Below are 27,612 nucleotides of genomic sequence, written 5' to 3' on the forward strand. Positions count from 1 at the left end.
TATATAATTTGATTTTAAAGAATTTAAAGTTTTAATTTTAACTTCAAAAATATACGTCTAAAAATTAGCAATATAATACTTGATTCTATGTATAGATATAAATACTACATTGTTTTTAATTTACAACAGAATCCATGTTGAAGTGTTAGAGAAAAATTAGGGGTACTATCTAAATATTGGGGCACTAATTGTATTCAGGCTCAACCGGAAGTTGAAGTCAGGGCACGCCTATGACAATAGTCCGTGGTATTTTCTGAAACGTGAATCCGTAATCATCGGGTCGTGTTCCCATGCTGAATCATCATAACCGTACACCAAGCAGTACCATTGATCAAGGAATAGAACTATATAATGTGATCCATTGGCAAACGTTTTAGAATAAGGTCTATTGCACGGACCTCACTACAAATCAATCCTGGATCAGTCGACAATTATAGTCTTGGTAGCGCTCGGGATGATAATATAACGTCAACTACAGCGGCCATCAGATAAACGATCAAAAGCTGTTTTAAAATTAAACATGTATTCGCCGAAACAAGAGCCAATCATATAAATTCCAATTCATGTATTCGAAGAATTCAATGGAAATTCATACAGGGTTAGCCGACTGGTTGACCAGCAGTCTCGTTGCTATTCTTGTTTACAGTCTTATCATAAAACGATCTTATCGCACAGCTGCAGTAATGATAACGCGCGCGTTGGTTTCCTATTGGACGCAGGTGCCCGCGTCTTCATTATTGTTACTCGTTACAGCGTTCGAAATCGTAGGTGAACGAAATTGTTTTTTTTTTAAGTATAATTTACTATCTGTTCTGTTCGAAATCTCGACACCGAGTGGCCTAATCGAACTCTGTGCATCCACGCGTCCGATTCTACTTTTCTTTTTGCTTCACAAGTCACACGTCGCCATGAGCAAAACAGACGATGTGTGCCGGTCTGTTCTGACCGAGATCGAAGAAAGTTTAGCGCAAATCAAATTAATGCCTCTAATTCCATTTCCTGTTTACGAAAGTAAGTGCTCCATATATATTAATCGCTTGTCCGTTAATCATTTTCCTTTTCTTCTGAGTTTAACATGTTATTTTTATATAGATACAAACAAAGCTGCTGCTTATATTAGCTATCGTTTGAAACGTTACGAATCTGTGGCCTACTATCTATCTGAGGCACATGGTGGAGGAATTCGGTCGAAACTAACGTTAACGGTGAATCCTGAGTGAGTTCTTAACGATAGTGTTAGTACTAGAAGTGTAACTGAATTATTTTTGAATTGTTACTAAATTAATAACTATGTTTCTGTGTTCACATTATCTTGCCACCAGTGGTAGTGGACTGTATATGCGGGTATACATTGTATAAGTATAATGTCTTCTCAATCTTTTAGTTGATGCATATACTTATAATATAATTTTTGATACGCAGGTATATGGGTATACCAGCTATACTATAAACAGTATTAACAAATGTTGACCGTTTTTTCCATAGAAATTAAATATACTAAACATATTTCCTTGTTATCACGTTTATTATGAACGATTATTACTTATACATTTTACACATCTATTTTTAATTTTATTGCACTGTAATATAGTTTTAAAAGCCATTTCGCTGCAGCAAATTACTGCAATAGTCTTAAATTGTATTTTTTTTTTATTTTAAATTAAGATCTTTATTTTGTTAGCTAATCTTATTGCTCATAAACAAAAAAAAATAGGATGTTAGTATAGAAATTAATCCCACTCGCCCTTTTTACTTATAATTGATGTATACTCAAGACATTTTTACTTAACTGCTTGCCTCTTATTAAACTCATTATTATTATTTATTATTATTATATTATAGTGCCTCCTGCGAAAAAGAACTTGATGATTGTTTATCATTAGACTCTGAGTATGTTTCCAAAGGATACCTTGGTCTTATTGAGCGTTTAAAAAAAATGCCATCTGAATGGACATTAATACAAATTTCTAGAAGTTATAACCCTAAAGAAATAGTTACTCCTAGACCTACAGATAAACCTACCGAAATTTCTGAACTTTTCATCACTAGATACCAATGTGGTGAAAAATATAAAAATATGTAAGAAATAATTGAAACTTAAAATTTATTGATTATTATTATATTTTATATTAGTACTAAAAGTTTTTATATATATATATATATATCCTAAGTGTACCTCTGACTATAAAAGTAAATAAACCAAAATCTTGCTCGGGACAGAAGACTATCTTTGAAGTACTAAAAAAAAATTTAGAAGATACAAATGACCGAGAAAATAAGAATCAAGCTACTCTTCGTTCTTTAAGAGATTCGGCGTCTCAGTCAATTGAAGTAAATCATTTATTATTACTGTATTATTTTTGTGATACATAATCTGTCATTTATATCTACTTGTATCAGAATAACTAATTTATTTCTCTATTTTAATATTCTCATTGTAATTATTAACAATGTATAATATAGGTAATTTCTCAAGAAATTCATTCTGGTTGGCTGAAACACTGGATTTGTATGTTATTAGGAAACTTTGTAGATGAAAACTTATGGTCTAGTGTCTATGATGTTATCGATACTGTCATAGAGTTAGTCTTTTATTTTATTATGTTATTTAGTTTATTTACATACATTTAATTTTATATACCTCTACATTTATATATTCTTTTAGACAAAATAACATAACTATAAGTACCCGAGATAGAATGATTTTGTATCAAATAACTAATGCTGCTGTTCAACTGAGTGAAGTTGATATACATAATCTCATTTGTGAAGTAAACTGTTTGACTGAAGAAAAGAACCAATTTGAACTTGCTATTAATAACTATAGATTCAATAATTCAAATTTAATTTTAAAAAAAAGACATCCTATTTTACTTGTATTGGATGAGGTATAATACTATAAAATATTATTGTAAGGAATTATACTGATTTATTAATAATTTATTTCAAAGCACTTAGAATGTCTACCATGGGAAACAATACCATGTTTGAAAAGGCATCCAGTTTCTCGTATATCATCTATACACATAGCACATAGACTATACACCAAACACAAAAATTCTATTCAAAATGGTTTAATGTAATATTATAAAAATATTTTATTATGATAAGTATACAATTTTGAAATAAATTTTCAGGAAAATTAAAAACCAAGGGTATTATGTATTAAATCCAGATAAAACATTATCAAATGCGGAAAAAAGAATGTCAAACTTCTTAAAAGAAAGAGATGTTTGTTGGAAAGGTATACTAAGTAAAGAGCCTACTTCAGAACAGTTCAGTTCATTATTAAAACAAAATGATATTTTATTGTAAGTAATTGTGTGATAGTATTACTAATATGTTTATCTAATATACTTTGTCTTATTTTAGGTATTGTGGCCATGGTAATGGAACACAGTATTTGCACAGTTTGGAATTAGATAAGTTAGATCTCCATTGTATACCAATGTTATTTGGATGTTCAAGTGCTAAACACACTGATAGAGGAGGAAGAGCTAATTTTGTGGGTGCTTCTTATGGATATTTGAAAGCTGGCTGGTATTAATTTAAAACATAACATTTTTATTTGATTAACCATTGATTTATATAAATGTTAAGCCCTAGTGTCATTGGCATGTTGTGGAATGTAACAAGTTTAGATGCTGACAATTTAGCTAGAGCTATGCTCAATGTTTGGTTACCTGGAAATCCAATTGATCTTCAAAGTAAGTCACAAAAAAAAAAAAAATTATAATTTAATCTGGGATAAAATTGGTTATTATACAATTGTATAATATTTTTATGTTAAGAATTATTTATTTTATATTATCCTTTTTTGGAGTAAATTTTAGTTTGACATTTTATTTTATCTGTAAGTAAATTTTAAAGGGGTAAGTTTTAGTATTTCTAATCTTTATTTTCCAGAAAAACATTTTTAACTAATTATTTATTATTATTATTATTATTATTATAACTCTAATTACTTAATTTATTCTTACTGGAATGATGTATAACACCAACAAAATGTACAATACTTGCTCTTTCATATATCTACCAGGACTGGTAGAATTCTACCTGAATTATCTGTGTAAAAACTTAACTTAGAACAATTGTATGCTTTATAATGTTTTTCTTTAAAATGACATAATTTAGTACTCACCCTAAACTCTACCTAAAGGTACTTCTAATGCTTTATAATGATTGATCAACTTAGAAATGAGACAATGATTATTAGTGCTTGTATCTATATTATGTAATATATATTAGCTGAACTCTCGCACTTCGTAGCCCGTTAAGAATTCAACCTCTTATATGTCTCAAACTGTGTGTTAAATTAATTATTTGTGATTATGCTAGCAGTATATTTTTATACATATAGATAGATAACGGTTAAAGTATACTACATAATAATCTTACAACAATATTTAATTTAGTTTATCATTATGTAATTTTATTTGTTTTATCGAAAAAATTTTTACAATTCAATTATTCAATTGAATGATATTTATAATGAAAAATAATAACAATTTCAGGGATAATAATTTCTTTCACACTAATTATTATTATTATTGGAACTAATAGCAACTATCTATAAACAAAAATGTCCATTGTAAATCTCAAAATGTCTGAGCACCTCCTGGGGTTGGACCTATTATTTTTAACTGAGGCTATCTTTTGCTTATATGTCTAATATATCTCTGTACCAAATTTTGTCGCAATCGGTCCAGCTGTTTAGGAATGCATAAAGGATATACAAATAGACAGAAATCTATTTTTATACGTATAGGTATATAATATTGGCTAATTATATATATATACTATAAATGTTGAATCAATTTATTTCAAGTTTAAATATATTGTTTTCAAATCATTATTTGACATATAAATTCTAATATTTGGTATTATCAATAGATTTCTAATGTACTGTTATTGATTTTTTTATGTATTCAAATGCGAAAAAATAATTATAATAATTAAAAATTGGCAATTGATTTAGTTCAGTTTTCTCTGTTATCTATGGTTAACTCAAAATACTGTATTTTTAAAAATATTTAAACAAAATGTCTTTAAACTTTATTCAAATAATAATGTTTCAGAATTATGGCCTAAAGAATTTTTGGATCATGTCGATTATCATAAGGAAAGAGAACTTTTGCGTACATTAGCAATTGCCAGAAAAACCACCAGAAGCTTTTTTAACTATGCTGCTTTAATTGCTCGAGGTATACCAGTTATTATGACTGAAGAGTGATACTGAACCAAATTATTATTAATTCATAATTATTGAAATGTATAATTTTGTTAGAATTTGTTTATACTTTTTATGTGTATTTTACGTATTATAGTTTAAAATGTTTATTTTTCAATACAAATTAATTAAATTTAAATTTGGTTAGTTATATTCTTTCAATATTTATTATGTATAATAAATGTAATTATTTAAAATTAAAATACTGTTTTAAAAAATTTAATCTGATATTTACAAAAATGCTGTTCTTAGTAATATAATCCTATGTAATATATAATCCTTTTTTCCTGTCAAAATTATTTCTATTAGTAAACACATTACTAACATCTATTTGTTATATTTGGCTACTAATTTTTTCATTGTTGAAATTTTTAAAATATTATTTTTAAAGTCTTCATCTTCAACTGCCTCAAGCTCAATTATTTTTTCCCACTCTAGCTCCTTCACAGGATTGTTTTGAATCCAATTAATAAGTTTTTCTTTTTCATTTTCATAGTCCACTTCAAAACTGTCTAAGTCATCTAATATTTGTTTCATTTCTTCCGTGTCAGCACATTTTTTTGATTCATTATCCAGCATCTATACATAAAAAATTTTATATATCTATTTTTATGAATAGAAAATTAGTTATCTATAATACAAGGAAAAATAATAACAATATCAAATTAAAAAAACTACTTTTTTTGCGTTTTTGATGTCATTTTCTTTTAATAATTCTATATAGTTTTTATTCCACATATCCACTTCGTGTCTCGCATCTACGACTTTCCGAAATAAGTTGCCCACTTCTTCGATTTCATCTTTTTTTGGTACTGTTGTGTCTACAGTGATTACAGAGATCATCCCGTTAGTATCCGAGAAGGCGATAGTCTCATTTATCTTGTAATCAAGTACTTCACTTATACCTTGTGAGTATTGTAGTTCTTCCACTTTGATGTAATGTACTGATGGATTTGGAGTTGATAATGCTGCGATTAAATGCAACATAATGTAACAATTAAGGCCCAATAAAATTGTAGATAAAAGTGAAAAATAAATTTATTCAGTATATAATATATTATTAAAAGAGCTTACTTCCTTTGAATCTGTCATTAGTTACATAAATGTCATTCAACTCATAATAAGGCATGTTATAATATTTCATGAAGTTCCAAAACTGTAGAACGCCGCTCGTGTTGAAAGATACTCGAAATTCCGCTGGGTGATTATTGGACCAAAGTACGCTGTTTGGAATATCTGTGAATCGCTTCCACCAAATTGGGCCATCCTTAAGTAGGTAAAACATTAACTTAAATGGATAAAATTATTTTGAATTGTTCGTTTAATAAATGCCGAAATTGTAAGTAGGCCAGACGCAGATCCAACTACATCAACGGGAGGGCGGGTTATATAAGTATACTTATTCTGATACTAGTAAATACCGATTTACTTATTTTCTTATATAAAATAAACAATATATATATATGAATTAGTAAATAATGCGATTCCTTATATTTTTTAATGTAAACTTCTTTTCATTAACTGCATTGAATTTCTTTATTCAATTATTGTTGATTGCAATTTAAAATTAATCTTTTTCTTATAAAATACATTTTGAAATTTTCACAAAAATATAAATATTGAAATTTAAAACGTTAAAGTATACTATCGACCATCAACACTCAACATAGGTAACAATTTTATTATTAGGTATAGTGCTGATTAACATAAGTAAAAAATATAGATATATTCCAGACAATCAGATATATGGAAGATATAAATATTTGCAAACAAAATTAAAATGTTATTATTTTTAGGACAAGTCCTAAGCTATCGGCTAGCGATTTTCGTCGCTGATAATAGATAATAATATTGTTAAGAACAATATATTTATTTTTTATTATTAAAGAGTAATTTGTAACTTACAATGTTGTAATAATACTACAAAAATATTGCAATTTAATAATCAACAAAATCAACAAATTAAATGAAACATTTTAATACGGCCAACTAGCCCCTCTGAATCCACGCCCAAAGTAGGTAAGATATTATGTGATTGAAGTATTTAAAATGGGGAATAAATTATAACCAATATTTTATGATAATATTCTAGTGTTTAAATACATCTATAAAAACTGAGTAACGTAAACAATGCATGCATATTATTTATGTATTTTATTTTTATAATGATGTACTGTTAAAATTTACTTCGTAGTTTACACTCCAAATGGACACCACGTGTCCACCGCTGACCAAATGTATGTCTGGATAAAAGACATTTCTAATTATGCAGGTAATTGGTCCCTCGTGTACATGTCCCCACCAAATATTTTTACATTCTGTAAATTTATCATTTTTACAAATGTATTATTATCGATATATCAAATATCATGTATACGTAACATACTTTCTTTGTTATGATCCGGCTCGTATTTATCGTAACCATTCCAAGTGACAACTCCGACCTGGCCAAAAATATTACCAACGACAAAAATGCGGTTTGGTTCACTCGGTGCTATTGGTGCTGTAACAAAACATTTTCCCATAAGGTACCTACATCCAGTGTCAGATTAAGCAGATGTGTAGGGGTGCGATGTACCGGGGCTTTTTAAACCAAAAATTTAAAATTGTCTGTTTTGTTATTTTTTTTTTTTTTTTTTGCTTTTATGAATATTTTTTAATTTTGTGTTGTTGTTATTTAATTAAATTAATTATAGTCATATAAATATTGAGAAAAAAATTTTTAGGGACTTCCATTTGATACGTGTTTACGTATCATGTGTAATGGGAATACTGTGATGAGACTATATTGTGTTGATATTTACAAATATTTTTACCGTATTCGAATTGCCGCGTTCCAATAATTAATGGCTGATTGGAAGTATTCACATACTGCATTAAAGGAATCTCAAAAGACATTGCGGTAATAGGAATGCACATGTCAGTCTCTGGGTGCACGATTTTTAACTAAAATATATACAAACAGAAAAAGCAAATAAATATAAATGGATTTTCATAGTCTAATGTTAAAGTTCCATTTCTGCACATACGTAAGAAATATTTGTGATCGAACAGTTTTTTGTGACACAATATCGTCGAGTTTCAGAATCTTACATTAATCGCATTAGAGGATAGGAACTATTTTTAGTTATATTCTATCTACCAGAAATATTGCTTCAAATTAAAAATGACAAGAGATCTTTTTTGTTGTATTTTAGATTTTCTTCTTACGGTTTTAAGGCTAATTTCGGAAAATTTTAGCCATTTTTGAGTTATTTATAGACATTTTAACTTCGAAAGTTTTTTTTGTTGTAATTCGGTTAACTCATTTATAAAACTTGAAATTTGAGTTATTTATTTATATTATCCCTACCTAGACATGGTAAAATTTTCAAAACATTTAAGCGAATTTCGAGCTTTTTCTTTTATTTTATATTTTTTTTCGTTTTTATGATATTTCCTAATTATAATTATATAAATTATATATTGATATAAATCGTTCTTAAGCTATTCTTAAAACGCTTTATTTATCAATATAGAAACAAATAAAATTAAGTAAAAAGATTCCCTCGTCCGCTCAGAATCGTTTTTTATCGAATGCAATCATTGCATTCAAATCTAATACAGTAAAATTACACTATCCTGTCCGAGTTTTTTAACTTCAAATCATCAAACAAAATTATAAACAAATAACAAAATCAAGTGTAATAAATCACTACAAAATAAAATTATAAAATAATTACTAATATCTTAATTTTGCCAAAACATTGTTGCCGCTCAGTAATTAAATATATCATTTTTTAGGCAGCAAAAAGTATTTACTATACGACATTTATGTCGCCCAGTATATTAGTTCAAATATTCATTGACACTATTCAATAAAATGAATAAGTTATGTAATATAGCAATGTGTAATATTGTTAAATTAACAACCGATTTCGACTAATGACTTAATAGTGTTGGCCATATAATTTAAATTAAATTTCGGATACTAGCTATAACATATATACGCAACACTAACCGTATACAAAGGCTTAAGACGGTTGTTGTAAATTCTTAACCACGATTTATGACTGTCCAACTTAGCTGGATGCGGAAAACGAGTGTTCTTTGGAATCTTTTTCTCTGATTCGGGCATAGGTGTTGATTTCAAGTCCCAAAGTTTTATAGTACCGTCCGAGGAAGCAGAAAAAAATTGATCTGAAAATTGTTCTTCTTTCACAGCCACTAATTTACCCAATGATGTTACCTAAAAAAACTTCTATTTATTCTATGTATTTTGATGTACCTACTAAAACTTTAAAATATAATTTTACACTTTTATTAAGCTCATAGTGTACCTAATATCTATACTGTACATATGGTAATATATCAGATAATATCGTGTCTCATGGTTGATAATTAAATAAAAATTTGTTGTCCAGGCACGTAAATAGGTGCTTATTTTTTTAATTTTATTTTTTTTTTGAGGGGGGGAGGGGAGATTAATTTTCTACATTATTAGGGCTTAAAAATTGTGCAATTAAATAGTGTATACTATATATCTTAATTCGTGGTCACTTAAATACGATCTTTGTAGGGGACGATCTCTCTTACCCACCACTCAACAAAAATACAAATAAAAATACGTACCTGTTATTGTCATACTTAAAACTTTTATTAGTAGAATTTTTAGTATTCTTATATGCTTCAAAATATGTTGTTAATATTTGTGTGATATTTTAATGATTAACTAATATGAATTTACATCCATATGAAAATAGTAATTGTTAAAATTGGTTTATTTTTAATAAAGATAATTACGAAAAAATTAATATAATTAAGATTCTGAGTAAAAATCAGAATATCTTTCAGGTTTTTAATTTAAACGGTTATTTATAACCACAGAAGTATGTACAATAGTCGAATAAGTAGTCAAGTTATGAGTGTATCGAACTTCAATGCAATGTAATTTTGCAGTTTTTATACTTACAATTACGTATATTATTGTGCTATTATTGTATATTTCAATTTAACTAACTTCGTTCATAGGATGAATCCATTGAATTTCAGTCACCATTGAATCATGTGATTCAAAAACGGCACTTAGTGCTGTTGCTCTGATTTTAGTACCAACTGATTCTACGAATGTCAACATTTGTTGCATGTGTATCCACTATAAAAAAAAAAAAAAAAATGATTTCATCTGTTATCGGAATAACATAGTAAGAACATAAGATACAATTGAATTAAGATAAATTTTACAAGATGCCTGTGGTGCTTTTTTTCATTATTTGACATTATAAAATTATTCGAATCCATCTTATCCAGTTTTCCACTAATGTCCCATATGCATATCTGTCCATTCATTAACCCTCCAACGACGGTGTTACCATTTCTAGGGTTAAATTTAACACAACATACTTCTTCGGGACTTGACAATGTCAACTAAAAACAAGCGAGTTATAGAAAAATGTTATTTTCATAGAACGTAAAATATATGTTAATTGTTACACAATATAATATAACATATATCAATCAACATGTATATAAATAACTAATATATTTATAAAACATATTTTAAATCAACACCTATTTAAATACCTTTGGAAACATCTTATCATCAATCGACCAAATATTGACGAAATATTCGTCTGATAACTGTGGAGTATTTGCTTGTTTAATCATAGAATCGTCATAGTTTTCAATAACTTTAATTTTTTTAGTATTTTTCTTCTTGTGCGATAACTTTTTGTTGTCAATATCACAAAAGCAATCCATATATTTGATGTTTGATTCGATAACTACTTCAACTGAATCAAGGTTAATAGTTTTTTTTACCGCATTACTATTCGCCATGTAGGATATTGCAAAAACACCTGAGTATTTTTCGAGTACACAAAGGAAATTTTACTAACCATCTAAATCATAGATTCTTAACCTTTTATTGGCCATGGACCCCTTTAAAACATAAATTATAATCACGGATCCCCCCTTCAAAAAAAATACATATATATAAATAAATAAATATAATTTTTATTATACGACGACGGGTCAACAAAAGTGATAGGTTTCCGTGTTAAAATGAAATGCTCGTTAGATTGTATTATCATGTTATATTATTTTACTATTATGATAACTTTATATGGCATATAAGATTATCGTAATCTAAGTTTTATATTTAAAAACATTGTTATCTTTCAAGTGGCTTTCAAGTCTTTCAACAATTATTATTATCTTAAAAATGCTATCCAAACAAATTTATTTTTGGCCTATTTAAAAAAACCTCATAGCCATGGAACTCCGGTTAAGAACCTATGGTCTAAATATATTATACTTGATAATATGTTAATTTATAAGCTTATTGATTTAGTTCACACCTGGTATAGTAGGATGCCAAGTGTGGCAAGACACAGATTGTTTTTTAGACGCTGGAGTCTTATAAAAGTGAATCGATTTTATGTCTTTAGTAAGTTTAGAAATTGAATTTTTATTTTTATTTTTTAATTCTTTATAATCATTACGCAATAAATCGTACAACATATTAGATTGCAGCTGCTCTATTAAACTAAATGTAAAAAATTAATTTTAATTAACAGTCTTTAGTAAGTATTCAATAAATGTGTAATAACTAAAATATGGGTGCTAAGATATTAAATAAGAAACATTTGAATTGTAGCAATACAAAATCAAGTTCTACAACCATCGGAGAGTTTAGAGTGGCGTGTGAGCTTATTGTAGTATAATTTAAAAATAATTTACGATTCTTATATAGGTATAGATAACGCAGTATATAAGTACTTGGGTACATGTTTTTTTAAAAAATCCTTTAGCTTATCATTTAAATTAGGAAGACTTTGCAACTGAAATAATTCTTCTTTTACAGCAATGGACTCAATACAATTATTAACTTTGATTTGTACATCAGTTTGTGTTTCCATATTGGCCATTTTTCCTGTAGTCTATAAAATAAATAAATACATTTTCTATTTCTTTTGTATTTTATTAACTGGCTTATCATTGTAAATTCGACATTATTTTATTACAGAAACATATGGACGAATTATTTATGTAGCTAACAATGCTGTATAATTTCTCCGAAATAAAAATTATTTTATATTATATTTTTGTACTTATTGGAACTTAAACTATAATTTATTATTTTTACTAAAGATATTAAGATATAATTTATACATTTTAATTTATGAATTAATAATTTTATACTTATATATTATATAATAGTTTATAATTTAACACAACAATTATTTATTAAATATTAAAGTTTTAATTAAATATTTGTTAAATTATTTTAATATTAAAATCTCATATTATAATATTTAAACTGATACGTATTATTTGTTATTTAAGTATACTACTTTGTATTTACTATGATGTATGAAAGAATTGAAATCAATGTTTAAATACATTAAAACGGATATAGTATTTGAAGTAAATAAATAAATTACTTGAACGCTTGCATCCCTTATTAATACATTAATACACTCAAATTTTTCTTTAGGAAGTGGTTCTAAGCTCACGTATTGATTTTTCATTGATTTTGAATTTGAATGATCAAACTTTGCTTTTCTTTGAAGCCTCTCTTTGGAAAGTTCCCATTTACAGGTTATCTATGGATTTATAATAATATTTTTTTTATTCTTAATAATAACTTCTTTATTCTGTTATTTTACGCAATGTGTGATTTACTTGAACTTAACAAAGAAAAAAATAATTCAAAACTTTGATAATACATATTACGTTGGCTGTTCGTAAAAAAAATTTATATTAATATGTGACTCTACGATTTATATAAACACATTTTACCAGGCAATTTATTGTATAATGGCAAACGTATATATTTTATTCACCTTTTTACGTGTTAGTACTGACTCCATGTCTGCAATTTCTTTTTCACTACCTCTGGATTTCCAAGAACCTGGAGTAGGAAATATTGACTGTTCCACCTTTTTTTTCAGCTCAGGATCCATATTTATTGTTATTTAACTTTAACAAAAAAAAAAAAAAATAAATAAATAAATAAATTTAAAATAACAATTTTATTATTTATTTATTTAACATTTAACAGGACTATTCTTTTATATACAGAATATAATAATACTTTTAACAACTAAAAAATTGGAAGTGAGAAAAAAAAAGAAAATAAATAAGTATTTTAAGTTAAAAATAATTAAAGATATTGAAATATAATAATAAGATGCATGTAGTAATGGGTTTTAATTTGAAAATATAAATGAAACTTTCGTTCTTAGAATTTCGTGAGACATAAAAAATTAATCGACATCATTACAAATTTTGTTACAAAAAATTCTTGTTTTACTAGAAACCTAGTTACAATTTTTCCTAATCGTATTATGCATATTAAAAGCTGTTAGTATGACAACCCTACAAATTAGGGGTCGCATTGCTTCAGTTCTGCTTCAGGATAAAAAATGACTCGATACGGCTTTGTATACAAGCTCTTCATATTCTCTACGACCCTAAAAATTCAGTTGCGTACAATGTATTTCTTGTCAGAAAAGCACTAAAACAACATTTCAAGTAAAATATCTAAATTGCAGCATCAACTGTTTCCGTTAAAATTATTAATATTATTATTATTATTATTAATATTCATTATAATTAATTATTTGATGATGACCATGTATATATAAATATATATATATATATATATATATATCTCATAAGACCTCACATAATAAATCGTTAAATATTGTGTACTCACTATATCACGCTAGAATAATAGTTTTAAAGTAGATCGATGCATTTGTTCCTTTAATTAGTTATGTTTGCATTGGTTTTTTTTTAAATCTACATAATTAATGGCTTATAAGAAATCTTTAAGATTGACTACACAGAAAATGACCATGTATGCAAAGAAGTAAGATATCACTAATTTGACTCTTATAGATGAATGTCAAAGATGCATTAAATTTTTACATACTGGGAGTTCGATACTGTTATATAATATTATTAGATTATATATGATCGATACTGGTCGAATTTATTAGTTTCATATTATATTGATCAGGCGTTCGCAACCAAACCGTTGACCTAACTGCGGATGTATTGTTATTTATTATACCCCATAGCTAATTATCGATATATGGATATTATTATTGAATTTTATCCGTTTTCACAAAAAACAATATTTATTCCATGACAAATCCATCGGTGAATAATTTAGTTTTTGTATCGTGATTCTGATAACCAGTGGCGAAGCGTCATAGGAGACAATGTCTACCCACTTTTAATACAGATTTATAATTTTGCTTTATTATATTTTATTTATTTTTATATAATATATATTTCAATATTTATCATAGTTTTACCATTGATTATAGAATAGATAGATAGTCAACGCAATGTTAATATTTGGCGACTACTCGTAGGATGCAACCGCTATGGAGCGCTGGCGTCGCTGGGATGCAAGGAGGTGGTACCTCTCTCATAGATAGTCATGAAGACGGGAAGGCAATCACGCAGGGTCGGCGAAAAATACCGTCGTTCTATTTATAGAATTATTTTCATGTAAAATGAAAAATTGAAGTACCATTATATTTATTCCCATTATAACCGATAAAATTAGCGATTATTATTTTATTATCATTATTTCGTCAATATTTTACTGTTTACTCTGTGAACATACGAATTACGATTAGTCTTCACGTAAGTATTCTTCTCTGCAGGTGTCACTTGTCAATGAAAAAAGGTCTTGCTTGTTTTATATTCTAAGTATTTTGCCTTATTGTTGTTTGTTAGGTACTTTATTTTTTATTACTTTTACGTCTTGTGAGTAATTTTAAAAATGTCTGGTAACAAGTGCCAATTTTTAACTTGTGGAAAGTCGAAGAAAACATTTCCAAACTTAAGTTTTTTCCGTTTTCCCAATGATGAAAGAAGAGAAATTTGGATAATTAAATCGGGTAAATAAATGTTTTAAATTTATAAAAAGAGCTCAAGTGTTATTTTTTCTATTCTATAATCAATGGTAAAAATAAATAAAAACAAAAATCAAATATATGATTATACAGGTGCAGCAGTAAAATCCGACGATTTTAAAAAATAAAAAAAAATTAGAAAACATTTTTTTTATTAATTTTTCACCGAACAAATAAAAAGTACACAAGTGGAATTTTATGTTATATATTTAAAAACTTAATTTTTTAAAGATTGTGTCGGGCAAATGCCTTACTTGGTTAGCCACACATTGTGAGAGTCTGACACCGAAGCTTCCCACGCCTAACTCGTTCATCGGACTTGACGGCTCCTGATTTTTTTTTTTTTTTGGGGTTATGTGAAATCCAAGGTGTTCGAAAACAACCCACCAAAGACTATTTTTGCCTTGAAGGAGCAAATTTGCCTTGAAATCAACAACATAACCTTGGAAACACTTCACAACGTTAAAATGAAGTTAAAAAAATGAAGTTTTTAAATATATAACATAAAATTCCACTTGTGTACTTTTTATTTGTTTGGTGAAAAATTAATAAAAAAAAAATTTCTATTTTTTTTTATTTTTTCAAGTCGTCGGATTTTACTGCCGCACCCTGTATTATTTATTCATGAGACTGCCTGATCGCCTACAATTATGTTAATTATTATTTTATTTTTATTTTCTATTGTAACATGTAGGATGTTGGTATTGCTATCAAAATATATTCTACTTGGAATTTAAATTTTAGTTTAGCTGAAAAGTGGCATTCAAAATATATGTAAGGTTGGCGGAAGGGGGGTCAGGGACAAAACCCCCCACGGGTCTGTGTTAAATAATTGCGCACATGGAACGCAGTTTTCAAATCGTTGGACTGAAATCCTCTACTTAATTTTTCCCAATTCGAGCACTGTGCACACCGACGAAGAATTATTACATTCGGTTGTTATGACTTTTAATTTGTTGCACGTCATACACTTAAAAATAAATTCGGAATAAAAACCATTTTTTTTAATTTATTAAAGTGAGATCTTTAAGTGAGCAGCCAAAAAGTGGGTTGTTGATTTTCTGAATCGAATCAAATAAATGATTTAGTGTTTCTCAACCTGGGGGCGCGCCCCCTAGGGAGGCGTCACAAAATTTCAGGGGGGCGTGAAAATGTTGAAAAAAAAACACGAAAAATGAAAACATTGCCCTTTCTACACCGTGTTCAATTTTTTTTTTATCAGATAAATTAATTTAATATTAAATAAATTTCATTGAAGTTGTATTTTTATTAATCCAAAAACCAATATTAAAGCAAGGACTGGTACTCCTGTTCTCAATTATTTTAATAAATGGTTCGGGTTCCGGTATTATAGGGTTCTAAATAAAAATGTTTAAAATGTATTCCGTAGTATTTTTTGATACATATTTAAAAATAACATATATTATATTATATATTATGTTACCGGTATAATGGTATTATACCAAGTAATATAGCATAATATATTCGTATGAAAATAAATATCTCAAATGACTCTCTTCAACTAATTTATATATATATATATATATCGCAATAAGTTTCTTTTAACAGCTATATAATAATGTATAATATTATAGTATTTAATAATTTGAGAAAATATGCAAAATAAATTTCATTTTTGAACTCATTATGTTGTTATTGAAATTTGAATATATAATAATAAGAAATAATAATTTATTTGGCCAGAAACAGAGTTTGAAAATTTTGAAGAATAGTAATATGTATAAATTAAATTAAGTTTTAACTATAAACTATAAAATCCATATATTCACCACTGAGATAACCCTCGTATTGGTGAAATTGGAGTATTAACCTGTTTCGTCTTTATTCGTCCATCTGTCAGCGCATAATTTTATTTATGCTATCATTTAAGTTATAGTAATATTTTTACTAATAGGACCGGATTTTGAGTATTATAATAATTATATTCCCCTATCCCTGTGGTATACTGGAACCCAGGACAGTTTTTGAGTTCAGTGCATGATCAATATGACTCGCGTGTGTGTACATAAATTATCTTCTACTTATAGAGTCCAGATTCCCATTTTTGACGAAACTGAATTTCTCGAAATGGTCTGATATCCGGCAGCAGTCAACGGGCTCGTCCAAACTGCTACTGAGCATTGCGCCCTGCATTCGGAGGTCGTTTCATAATTCCGAACATGCGTCGCCCACGGTGGAGTTGGCGGTCGCGCGTACAACCCAGCAGACAACCAGTCCCGGTGGAATCTCGTGGACTTTGTGGGAAATAAGAGATGTTGTGACGGAGGCCATAGACCGCGGCATAAGAAATCTCGTACGACCAACGGAAACGTTTCAGGACCATTTGACACACTGCGATAACCCCGCAACATAGTTGTAAACTTTGCTTTCTGTTGGGTGATTTTACATTCGCCTCGTTCGGGCTTTATTTAAATAATATTCCATTAAGGGGATTTGATCCGGGTTAAGTTTTCTATCATAATATACCTATATTCTGCCAATTGCACTGATCTGCCTAATGATCGGGTAAGACTCATAAAAACATATTTAAATTCGTCATGAAGTTGACTTGAAAACGACTTTTTTACTTTTTTGAATTATTATTTTTATACCCTTAAAAATTTTATTTTAAAATCAAATAATAATAAATTTATAATGTGAATAATATGAAATTGATAAAATAATTTGAAAATATAAAAAAGTTGATTTCAAGTAAACTTCATGACTAATTTAACTATGTTTTTAGAAGTTTTATCCGATGACCAAGGAAACCAGTCTGATTGGCAAAAAATTGATTCTTTTCGAAAAAAATATAACCAAATCATATTCCTCACAACAGTGTAGTTTGACTTTGCATGCGCGTGTGGAAGTAACCTTCCGCTAATCGTTGCCGCTAATCATAGTGCCCGCATTGTTATCAATCTGTTTATTTTATATTATACAATAACAGGGATGGCAAATCCATGACACGCGAAAAGATTTTGCGGGCAGGCGAAAATTTTTACTATTATATATTATATAATATATTATATTATAGGACCTATAATATAATATAAATAATTAACAAAGCAATATTATTATAATTATTATTATTATTTATTATTTATTATTATTATTATGTACCTAAACTAACCTTTTTATACTAATACATTAATTATACAGTCAAATTATAATATAACAAAATATAATATTTTTAATATTTTTTTCATGGCACGCTCTATAAAAAAAAAAAATGGAATTTTGGGCACGCAGTGTTCAAAAGGTTTGCCATCCCTGTACTATAGCTAAATGGAACTGGGCTAAATATTGTCATAATTCTAAAACTTATAAATAAACTCTCAAAGATAAGACATAGGTAATTTTGTAAATGAAAATGAAAATATTAGAAATCGGCAGTAGTAATTCATTCGTGTTTGGTCTATAGTATAGCTAAAATACAAAGAAGTTACTATTTTATTATATTTTTAATATATTATAAAATAAGCAATTCTGTGATATCTATTATTGGAAAACTGGTTCTGCCATCGCGCCGGTGAATTGGTGATTAACAGCACGAGATTAATATGGCCCGGCATGGATAGAATCCGCGTAGTTTTTAAAGGGTTGAATACAGGCAATTTGTTACACGCGTGCGTGAACTCCATGAGAGTGTGTACGAAATAAATGATCACTAGTGTGTGTAATTATCCCGCTCTAAATCCTCTTCTAATATGCCATGCCGGGCCATATTAATCTCGTGCTGTTAATCACCAATGCACCGGCGCGATGGCAGAACCAGTTTTCCAATAATAGAAACACTCCATCAACTCCGTGTAAAAAAAAAAAAAAAAATTAAAAAAAAAATGCTATGAAATGTGTGATATAAGGTGGAATTTAAGTAAATGGTCTAACGTTTAAAATGTATCTATCAGTTAATTAATTCAAATTTTATAAAAATTGGTTATTTATATTAAATTACGAAATAATATATAATCGTATAATATGAACTATTTTAACTAAAACTAATCCAAATTTAGTTTATTTGGCCGGAAACAATTTTATTTATTTTGATGGGTCCTGCATTATCTATTACAAAAACTTTTCTAGACATTTCTTAGATTGAATCTTCCAGCCAAGTAAACTAAATTTGGATCAATTTTAATTAAAATAATTAATATTCATATTATAAATTAATAAAAATAATCAATTTTATTAAATTTTAATTAATTACTGACATATACATTTTACACGTTAAACTATTTACTTAGATTCCACCTTTTATCAAACATTTTATAGCATTTTTATTATTTTTTTATTTTTTACTTAGCGTTTTTTTACACGGAGATGTCGGAGTGTTTTTTTTTTGGGGTATCATTATTTTTTATAAATTATCATATTGAATAATATACTAGTACATTATTATACGTATTATTTTTTATTTTTTTTCCATTATTATTATACAAGTCTTTAGCACGACGAGGTCACCGTTCAAACTGTACAGATGTATCGTTACATCTTGCCCATTTATTTTGATGTTTTATTATTGATGTATAATGAGCTTCAGTCATAGGTTGACCATGATGGCAAATGATCGAGCTTAAAGTATAACATTTACTATCAACCGTAATATGTTATGGTGGCTAATGAATTTATATGAAGATTTGTAATTTTTGTATTCACACACTCCAAAGTTGAATTTGAAAATACAAATATTCATGAGTATTGAGTATGTTTGTTGTCTGTGTATGGTTTGAAATAGTATTAGAAGCACTACAAGTTATATTTTCTATTGTAACATCTTTAGACAGGTCATTCAACATGAAATGCATTGTGACAATTTTTATATATTTTCGGTACATTAAGTTGAATTATATAATTATTTGAAATATATACTCTACTCTTTTTACACCTAGAGTATTTTAATATCGTTTGAAGTTGATGAAGCAAAGAATTGTGTAAGGGTTCGTATAAAGTAATGAGTACACTAATAAACTCAGAAGCATCTTGCTGTTCTATGTTAACGTAAGGATGACCAATCTGATTTCTTATACTAGATACACTTAGTTGACATACTTGTGATGTATATAAGTATGTAAGTTTTTTTAATACATTGTCTTCTAAAGAATTAATCAAGATATTTAGTATGTGAGTACAATTGAAAATTACTTGCAAAGATGCATTTGCATAACAATAAACCGCATCCAAATTTAAAAACCCTAAAATATTTAAATTGGTAACAAGTGATGGAATATTTGAATGTTATGGACCTGAATATTTGATGCTTTTTTCCATATTATATCTTTTACGTGTATACATATGTTTGATCACAAGAAAATTGTAGCAACATCTACAATACAATTTTCCAACGACATAATTTTGTGAATAGTAATTCCAAAGCGACCGTTATGGGAAATTGTTTTCTGAATACGAATGATCCGTGAAAAAGTTCAAACTTGTTGTAACAGGTTTAAGATGATACATTTTTTCGTTAAAGATCACTTGAATTTGTTGAGGCTTGCCATCAATTCCAATAATTATATTTTTAACTGTTCCTATAACTTCGTTAATCAAACCACTTGATACATCAATATTTCTTTGTAACATAATTTTAAAGTTTAACTTCACATTTAAATATTTTTAAAGACCAACTGTCCGCGAACTATCATCATCAAGTTTCGACAGATTTGTCATAGCTTTGTTTTAGTTTATGGTTTACAATAAACAGAATCAATTGATTTCAAACGAATGTTATCTGAAGATAATAAAACTAATATTACATTATTTAAAAATGAACAATGTTTTCTTGTAGAAAGTATAAATAGTGTAGAATCTGGTAGCTTCATTTTAGTTACGTACAATTGTCTTATTATATCTGCAGGATTTTCTTTGATTTTAAAACTAATTTTTTGTTTATTCGTAGTTTGAATGTCAGATCGTGTAACTGTGTTAATTCTAATTTTATCCAGTATATTAGCATATTTGCATCATTTTGTAGCACTTCCATAGCTTCTTCTAATCAATTAATTTGAAACTCATCGTTTGTTTCGTTTGTAGTATGTGACATTTGGTTGTTTTGCAATACTCCAATAATCCTATTAATATCATCTTTAGATGTGATAAGATATTGCAGATTATGATAATCTATTAGTGATTCTACAATCAATTATTGATTACTTATCATTACTTCTATAATCAATGGTTTTACTTTTGTGCCATACCGTATTATAATAGTATTCTTCAAATAGATTAGTTGACCGTGCACGCGAGCTGTCGTCCGTTGTGGCGTAATGGTTAATTCTATAAACATCCAAATACAGATATAAAAATTAATATTATGAGACGACGTGTTGCAGCCTCTCGTTTTTCAAGGCACGATGTGCAGGGGGAATAGGTTATTGAGTGGTGATTATCATTGCGCTATGAGACGTGTCTCGCATTCGTATTTATTTTTCTTTTTAATTATCGTAATCGTCATTGCTTTTCGCGTTGATGCGTTATCGTTCAACGCAATTTTGTTATAGTTATTGGTTGGTTTTTATTTTACGATTTATTTATTTCTGATGTGATATTCGTATCTAAATATTATAATATTGTACTATTGTCATTCACCACTATGCCTGATGATTTAATTAATGAAATGTTGAATGATGGAATAGTAAACTAATCTTCAAGAAAAATATTATCTGAGACATTATGAATTCTTTTTGAAAGTTTTATGAATTTTTCAAAATTAAAATATACATTTGCAAATTGAACATATTCTCGTCTTAGATCTATGGCAGACACAAATTTTCCATATATATTTTCAAATCCTTGGAATACATCCACAGGCAGGCTTGAAGCATTATTTAATACATCTTTTAAACGTTTTTGTTGAAAAAGAGAAATATCTTTAAGTAATGGTATTGAACTTTCATTGAATCGTTCCTGAATCTGTGTAGAAACAATATCCAACATGACATAATATGATTTTATTTTAAAATTCTGAACTGGATCAGCAAATTCTTCATCAAATGCAATTTCACCAGGCATTTTTTTAATGCGTCTTACTCTATAATGAACTAAAGGTGTAAACAAAAGATTATCTTTTTTCGATTCAATAAATTCGTCTTTTTCTAAAACAATTAATTCAAATTTACTGTCATTTCTCAGTTCTTTAATATTAAATAACACTTTTTCAATGAAATTAACAGCACCTATTAAATCTATGATTTTACTCTGTAAATTTCTTATTACATATAATTTTATATAAATATAGTTTTTTAACAGCGAAAATTGTGTAATTTTACAAATAGATATAACTAATTAATAGGGCTAGGATTTATATGCATTGGTATATATTTTTTGCAACTTCTGATTACTTATTTTGTAATTAATGTCCATGAATTAGCTCTAGCTGAGGTAAATTGTGGTATTTTTATTTGTCATATTTTTGCATATTTTGGACAAAATACATATTTTTGCATATTTTGAACAAAATGAATATTTTTATACATTTCGACTATAAAAACACAAAAAGTGCATGTTTTATAGTATATTTCATTACAATTCATTTTATCGCAGTACAAAAATACCCAAATTTAATTTTATCTTATCTTACTGTCACAATTCGTACGCTTACTAAATAAAAGCATACAGCTAAAAGTTAGTTTGTGTTTGACAGTGATCGTAGTATATTGTGTGTAATGATACGTTGCCGTGTTGTTTGCGAATTGTATTGGTTTCGTTACGTACTTACCTAATACCTACATTAAATTATAAAATGCCAAAAATACAAAGTACCAGTGCAAAACTTCGACAGTATGTCGAAGAGTTTTCTAGTACAGTTTTTAAAACCGATGGTAAAACACTATATTGTAATATTTGTGACCAGGCAGTATCATCAAATAAGCGCTTTCAAGTTACTCAGCATTTAAGTACAGCAAAACACCTCAGTAATTCAACAAGAAAAGAAAAAATGAAATAAATATTTATTAAAGACTCATTTGAAGATCAGAACTCAGAATTTTCGCTCGATTTATGTCGTGCATTTTTAGCTTCTGATATCCCTTTATGGAAATTGCATAATACAACTTTTAATACATTTTTGCTAAAGTATACTGGTAAACATATTCCGGATCAATCTACATTACGAAAAAAATGTGTATCAGTTCTTTACAATGAACTAATTGACCGTATTCGTAAAGAAATTGGTGAGGGCTCCATTTATGTTTCAATTGATGAAACTACAGACGTCGAAGGAAGGTACGTTAGGTAGCTAACGTTGTAGTTGATCTTATGCATGAAGATAAATGTTCTAAGTCGTATTTATTGACTTGCGAGGAATTTTCAAAGTGCAATTATCAAACAGTTGGGAAATTATTTCACGATGCTTTAAATATACTTTGGCCCAACGACATTAAATATAATAAAGTTTTTTTATTTTTAACTGACGCTGCACCATACATGGTTAAAACGGCTTATACATTAACTGTATTATTTCCAAATATGATACATGTGACATGTGTAGCCTATGGTTTACATAGGGTGTGTGAAACAATAAAACTTGAGTATCCGAATATCGATAATATGATAAGTTGTGTGAAAAAAGTATTTTTAAAAGCTCCGAGTCGTGTGTTAAAATTTCGAGAATTATTTCTAGAATTACCTTTACCTCCACAGCCAATACTTACCCGATGGGGAACTTGGCTAGAAGCCACATCATATTATGCTGATAATTTTAATTCCATGAAATCGGTGCTTTTGTCTTTAGACGAAAATACTGCAAAATCCATAAAGAATGCTATAGCTTTATTTGAAAATAGAACTATACAAAATGATTTAGCTTATATAAAAAGTAACTTTGACTTTATCACTCAATCTATTTTGAAATTAGAAAATGCATCACTTTTACTCGATGAGAATTTGGAAATCGTTGAAAACACCAAATCTAAACTTGGCCAAAACAAAGGACCGATCGCTGAAAAAATCGACAAAAAATATAAAAAAGTGTTAGAAAAAAATATCGGGCTAAAAGCTTTGTCTACGATGCGTAATATTTTAAATGGCAACAATGTAGATGAAGATTTTCCAAATCTATCTCCTGGGGAAGTTACAAAATTTAGATATGCAAAAATAACGTCGTGTGATGTCAAACGGAATTTTAGCAAGTATAAAAACATACTTAGGTCAAACAGAAGATCGTTCATTTTTGAAAATTTAAAACATGATGTAATTGTTTCATGTAATTCATTCGAATAGCTTTATCAATTTTATATTAATTAATATTATAGAGATCTTAAGATTTTAGAATTTTTTAAATGTTTTTATAATTAAGCGTTTAACATATTTATTTTTATTAATTGGTATTTAAAAAAAATTTATAGAAAACGTGTTTTTTAAATAATATTTATTTGGTTTATTTAAGCATATTTTTATTGCATATTTTTGCATATTTTCAATAAGCCAAATGCATATTTAATCATTTTTTATTGCATATAAATCCTAGCCCTACTAATTAATATAAATTCAATTGAACTTTAAGTAGATTTTATTTCATAATATTCAATAAATAAGTTCAACAAAACGATTTATAAATTTTTTATATTTATTATTCATCAAATAATAAATAAAAATGAATATAGGCTGTAAAAATTATGGTCTTGCGCTGGTGGCCGACGTCGACACGTAGTCGACCGACGTTGTACGCGGTCTATTTAAGGCGCGGCTACACAGGCAACGCACGTCGATTACATCGAGGCACTCAACGGCTTATCCCGTCAACATTTTTTGTTAAGTATTTAATATTTACCCATCTGCATAACAGGACCCCCCGACCACCACCTACCCACCCATTTAAAATTGGTGGTGGTTGCCACCCCTACTATATGGGTTCGGCGCCACTGTGTGGGCCCCTAGGCAATTACAATTTTGGGCCCTACAAAATTATTTTTTTCATACATCTTTGGTATTACAATCAAATAATTAAAATAGCTTTAATAATAACCAAATATTATTAATAAATAAAATCATGTTTATTACATTTTTTTATTTGCACACACAATTTTAAAACAAATTATGGTAATTATAAGAACATTTGTTTTTCGATTAAAATTTAAACAAAACGAACAGTTTCGATATCAAAATGTTTTTTTGTAATATTTAATGAATAATGATAATATGAAAACTATTAATACATGAAAAAAAAAAATTATTATCTTTATTTGTGGTCAAAGTGTCGATTGAAAAAATTTCACTTTTTAGTAATTATTAGTCGTAAGATCAAAGAAGTAAGTAGTATCAGGATATTTCGTGGAGTTTTGTACTTGGAAAATATCAAATTAAAATTAATTTTTAGCTGGTTCAAATGAAATACGTTCAATTTGGATATAACAACGTCTAATTAATAAATTTATAAATGTTGTTTAGTAAACAATATTAGTTTGTTATGATCTATATTGAATTTCGTTTGGAATTTAAGACTACGGTTTCTTGCTTTAAAATTTCATACCATAATATAATACATAATCAGTTTGATTTCTTATTATTATTACAATCTTAAAGCAACTATACTTATATAAATAATTAATATACTTTATAATTTATAGGTTAATATATTTCATGATGAGTAATAATTACATTCGGTCTGTTAGCTGTGTAGAAGAAGATGATAGATGTATGAACAACGTAGAAAAATCACAATCGATGAAACCGGATGCAATGATTCCGAATCATAATACAATTATGGCTCAGCTTGCATTGCAAATCGAGGTTCAGGGGGCGACTATTAACCAATTATTATCAAAAATTAGCGAAATGAAAAGTATCTGATTATTACAAGCTCTGAACACTACAGAAGTAATATATATTTCTAATATACTATAACAGTGTAATATTCTTTTGCAGCTAATTTTCAAATGGAACTTCAGTTGAAGGACAACGAGTTCTCAAATTTGAGGGAAAAATATGAGCAGCTCCAAAATAGAGTAACAGAATTTGGAGGTATGTAACAAAATTATAGATTTAGTTAATAATATATCGAAATCTGTAAGTCAATGTACATTGTAACGTAAAACAATAACACACAAACGTGTTCTTTTAGATAATTCATCGAAAATTGTTCAACCAAATTTTTATCACCATTATCAATATACATTGGACAAGTTTATCAAAGAAATTGAGTCACTGAAAAGAAAAAACAAAGAGTTGTTGAATGAAAAAAATTATTTGGTATCAAAATTAGCAGAAAAGTGTGAACAATGTCCAATGGCATCGTCCAAATTAACTAAATCGGAGAAGGCTGAAAACGTGGACACGAGATGCTGTGATAAGTTCTCCGATTTGTATGTAACAGAACTCAATGAAAATCTGGCTTTCGTTGATGTTGTTGATGGCGTTGTCCAAAAAGCCTCTGATGTTATCGAAGTCCAACAAACTCAGACAATCGAAAATCCAATGAAAATCTTCGAAGCTAGTATCGATAAAGTATCATTTACAAAGACTATCTCAAGTGATCTCGAAGTAGAATCGAATCACCTAGATGCGACGAAGAATGATATAATTTTCACTGAAGAAAACTGCCGTAAAATGATCACCAAATCCACCGGTCATAGTGACATAAAAAACATCATAAAACTGGACCAAATCACAACATTTAAGACTACTGTTAACGATGAAAAGTATATATATATAAGAAACCAATCTATTATAAACATTTTTAAAAATGTATAATTCTTTTCAGAAAAAAATTCATAGACAATAAATTAGATGCACGTTTAAAATCTGATCCAATATGTGCACTACAAGAATTGTGTATGTACCGAAATTGGAGACTACCGGAGTATAAGTTTTTCGAAGAAGGTGATAGTACAACTTTTACTTATTCGGTAGAGTGTACCGTACTATCGTTCACAGTCAGGGGTAAGTGATTGAATTAAAATTTCTACTCTTATTCGAAAAAAATAATAATGTTCCTTTGTACCGATCGATTAGTCGAGGGTCTACTGAAGAAAGAGGGTAAACGAAAAGCTGCTACATTGATGTATCAAAAAAATTAAAATGTCAGAAAACAATTCCATTGAAAACGAGTATAAAGATAACGGGGTATTTGATGGTTTATGTGTTGTCACGTCGGCTGGCATCGAAGACAAGCTGTTTATGGCCACTGCCATTGATAGCATTGGTCACAGAAGTATTGATGCCAACAAAGTTCAGCCGCCGCAATTGACCAACGAATCAGAGAAAAACATTAAACATAATATCAATTGCTTATCAACTACAATGACTACCCTAATTGATCGTGAGGGAAAATTAACGGGGAACGATAATTCTACATGCACTGAAGAAAACGTCGGAAAATTGGATAATAAACTCGCGGTTCATAATGAATTGATTGCTGTCCAAGTACAGGATCAAACCAAGACGGTCAAAACTAATAAGTATATTAAAAAAAAATCAGGTTGATAATAAATAGAAAAAGGGGCATGTACCTTTTCCGCCAAAAATCCG

General features: G+C 28.2%; 4 protein-coding genes across 4 annotated transcripts; 2 read left to right on the forward strand and 2 right to left on the reverse strand.

Moving 5' to 3' along the window:
- Positions 1–92: 92 nt before the first annotated feature.
- On the forward strand, positions 93–5,305 carry LOC112680862 (separin). Its single transcript, XM_025551084.1, has 11 exons — positions 93–1,011; positions 1,093–1,216; positions 1,843–2,079; positions 2,172–2,331; positions 2,464–2,582; positions 2,666–2,888; positions 2,952–3,079; positions 3,138–3,311; positions 3,373–3,540; positions 3,601–3,707; positions 5,079–5,305. The coding sequence occupies exons 1-11, from the start codon at positions 564–566 to the stop codon at positions 5,231–5,233; spliced, it is 2,043 nt and encodes a 680-aa protein (XP_025406869.1). The 5' UTR covers positions 93–563; the 3' UTR covers positions 5,234–5,305.
- Positions 5,306–5,460: 155 nt separating this feature from the next.
- LOC112680864 (WD repeat-containing protein 63-like) lies at positions 5,461–11,630 on the reverse strand. Its single transcript, XM_025551087.1, has 12 exons — positions 11,569–11,630; positions 10,793–11,067; positions 10,454–10,636; positions 10,230–10,364; positions 9,231–9,458; positions 8,047–8,176; positions 7,617–7,733; positions 7,418–7,548; positions 6,305–6,497; positions 6,136–6,198; positions 5,909–6,051; positions 5,461–5,809 (listed from the first exon to the last, which is right to left on the reverse strand). The coding sequence occupies exons 2-12, from the start codon at positions 11,045–11,047 to the stop codon at positions 5,558–5,560; spliced, it is 1,830 nt and encodes a 609-aa protein (XP_025406872.1). The 5' UTR covers positions 11,048–11,067; positions 11,569–11,630; the 3' UTR covers positions 5,461–5,557.
- LOC112680881 lies at positions 11,592–27,161 on the forward strand. The gene is made up of 6 exons (XM_025551104.1): positions 11,592–11,657; positions 25,713–25,927; positions 26,011–26,106; positions 26,207–26,783; positions 26,846–27,024; positions 27,097–27,161. Exons 2-6 carry the CDS (start codon positions 25,726–25,728, stop codon positions 27,159–27,161), a joined length of 1,119 nt encoding a protein of 372 aa, XP_025406889.1. The 5' UTR covers positions 11,592–11,657; positions 25,713–25,725.
- LOC112680880 lies at positions 11,944–13,176 on the reverse strand. The gene is made up of 3 exons (XM_025551103.1): positions 13,057–13,176; positions 12,655–12,816; positions 11,944–12,150 (listed from the first exon to the last, which is right to left on the reverse strand). The coding sequence occupies exons 1-3, from the start codon at positions 13,174–13,176 to the stop codon at positions 11,956–11,958; spliced, it is 477 nt and encodes a 158-aa protein (XP_025406888.1). The 3' UTR covers positions 11,944–11,955.
- Positions 27,162–27,612: the final 451 nt, after the last annotated feature.

The sequence above is a fragment of the Sipha flava genome, unplaced genomic scaffold (genome assembly GCF_003268045.1).
Source record: "Sipha flava isolate LNK unplaced genomic scaffold, YSA_version1 181_pilon_pilon, whole genome shotgun sequence".
NCBI classification, from domain to species: Eukaryota; Metazoa; Arthropoda; class Insecta; order Hemiptera; family Aphididae; genus Sipha; species Sipha flava.

What these genes read in the sequence shown, in the direction of transcription:
- LOC112680862 (XM_025551084.1), top strand. Translation starts at nt 564, where the DNA reads ATGTATTCGAAGAATTCAATGGAAATTCATACAGGGTTAGCCGACTGG. An exon ending in GGTGAAAAATATAAAAATAT is followed by an intron (nt 2,080 to 2,171) that starts GTAAGAAATAAT and finishes ATATATCCTAAG; the next exon opens with TGTACCTCTGACTATAAAAG. An exon ending in AAACAAAATGATATTTTATT is followed by an intron (nt 3,312 to 3,372) that starts GTAAGTAATTGT and finishes GTCTTATTTTAG; the next exon opens with GTATTGTGGCCATGGTAATG.
- LOC112680864 (XM_025551087.1), bottom strand. Translation starts at nt 11,047, where the DNA reads ATGGCGAATAGTAATGCGGTAAAAAAAACTATTAACCTTGATTCAGTT. An exon ending in GGATTCATCCTATGAACGAA is followed by an intron (nt 9,459 to 10,229) that starts GTTAGTTAAATT and finishes AAGTTTTTTTAG; the next exon opens with GTAACATCATTGGGTAAATT. An exon ending in GTCTTAAGCCTTTGTATACG is followed by an intron (nt 8,177 to 9,230) that starts GTTAGTGTTGCG and finishes TATATATTTTAG; the next exon opens with TTAAAAATCGTGCACCCAGA.
- LOC112680880 (XM_025551103.1), bottom strand. Translation starts at nt 13,176, where the DNA reads ATGGATCCTGAGCTGAAAAAAAAGGTGGAACAGTCAATATTTCCTACT. An exon ending in CAGTACTAACACGTAAAAAG is followed by an intron (nt 12,817 to 13,056) that starts GTGAATAAAATA and finishes ATAAATCCATAG; the next exon opens with ATAACCTGTAAATGGGAACT. An exon ending in TAAGGGATGCAAGCGTTCAA is followed by an intron (nt 12,151 to 12,654) that starts GTAATTTATTTA and finishes TTTATTTTATAG; the next exon opens with ACTACAGGAAAAATGGCCAA.
- LOC112680881 (XM_025551104.1), top strand. Translation starts at nt 25,726, where the DNA reads ATGATGAGTAATAATTACATTCGGTCTGTTAGCTGTGTAGAAGAAGAT. An exon ending in TAGAGTAACAGAATTTGGAG is followed by an intron (nt 26,107 to 26,206) that starts GTATGTAACAAA and finishes GTGTTCTTTTAG; the next exon opens with ATAATTCATCGAAAATTGTT. An exon ending in ACTACTGTTAACGATGAAAA is followed by an intron (nt 26,784 to 26,845) that starts GTATATATATAT and finishes AATTCTTTTCAG; the next exon opens with AAAAAAATTCATAGACAATA.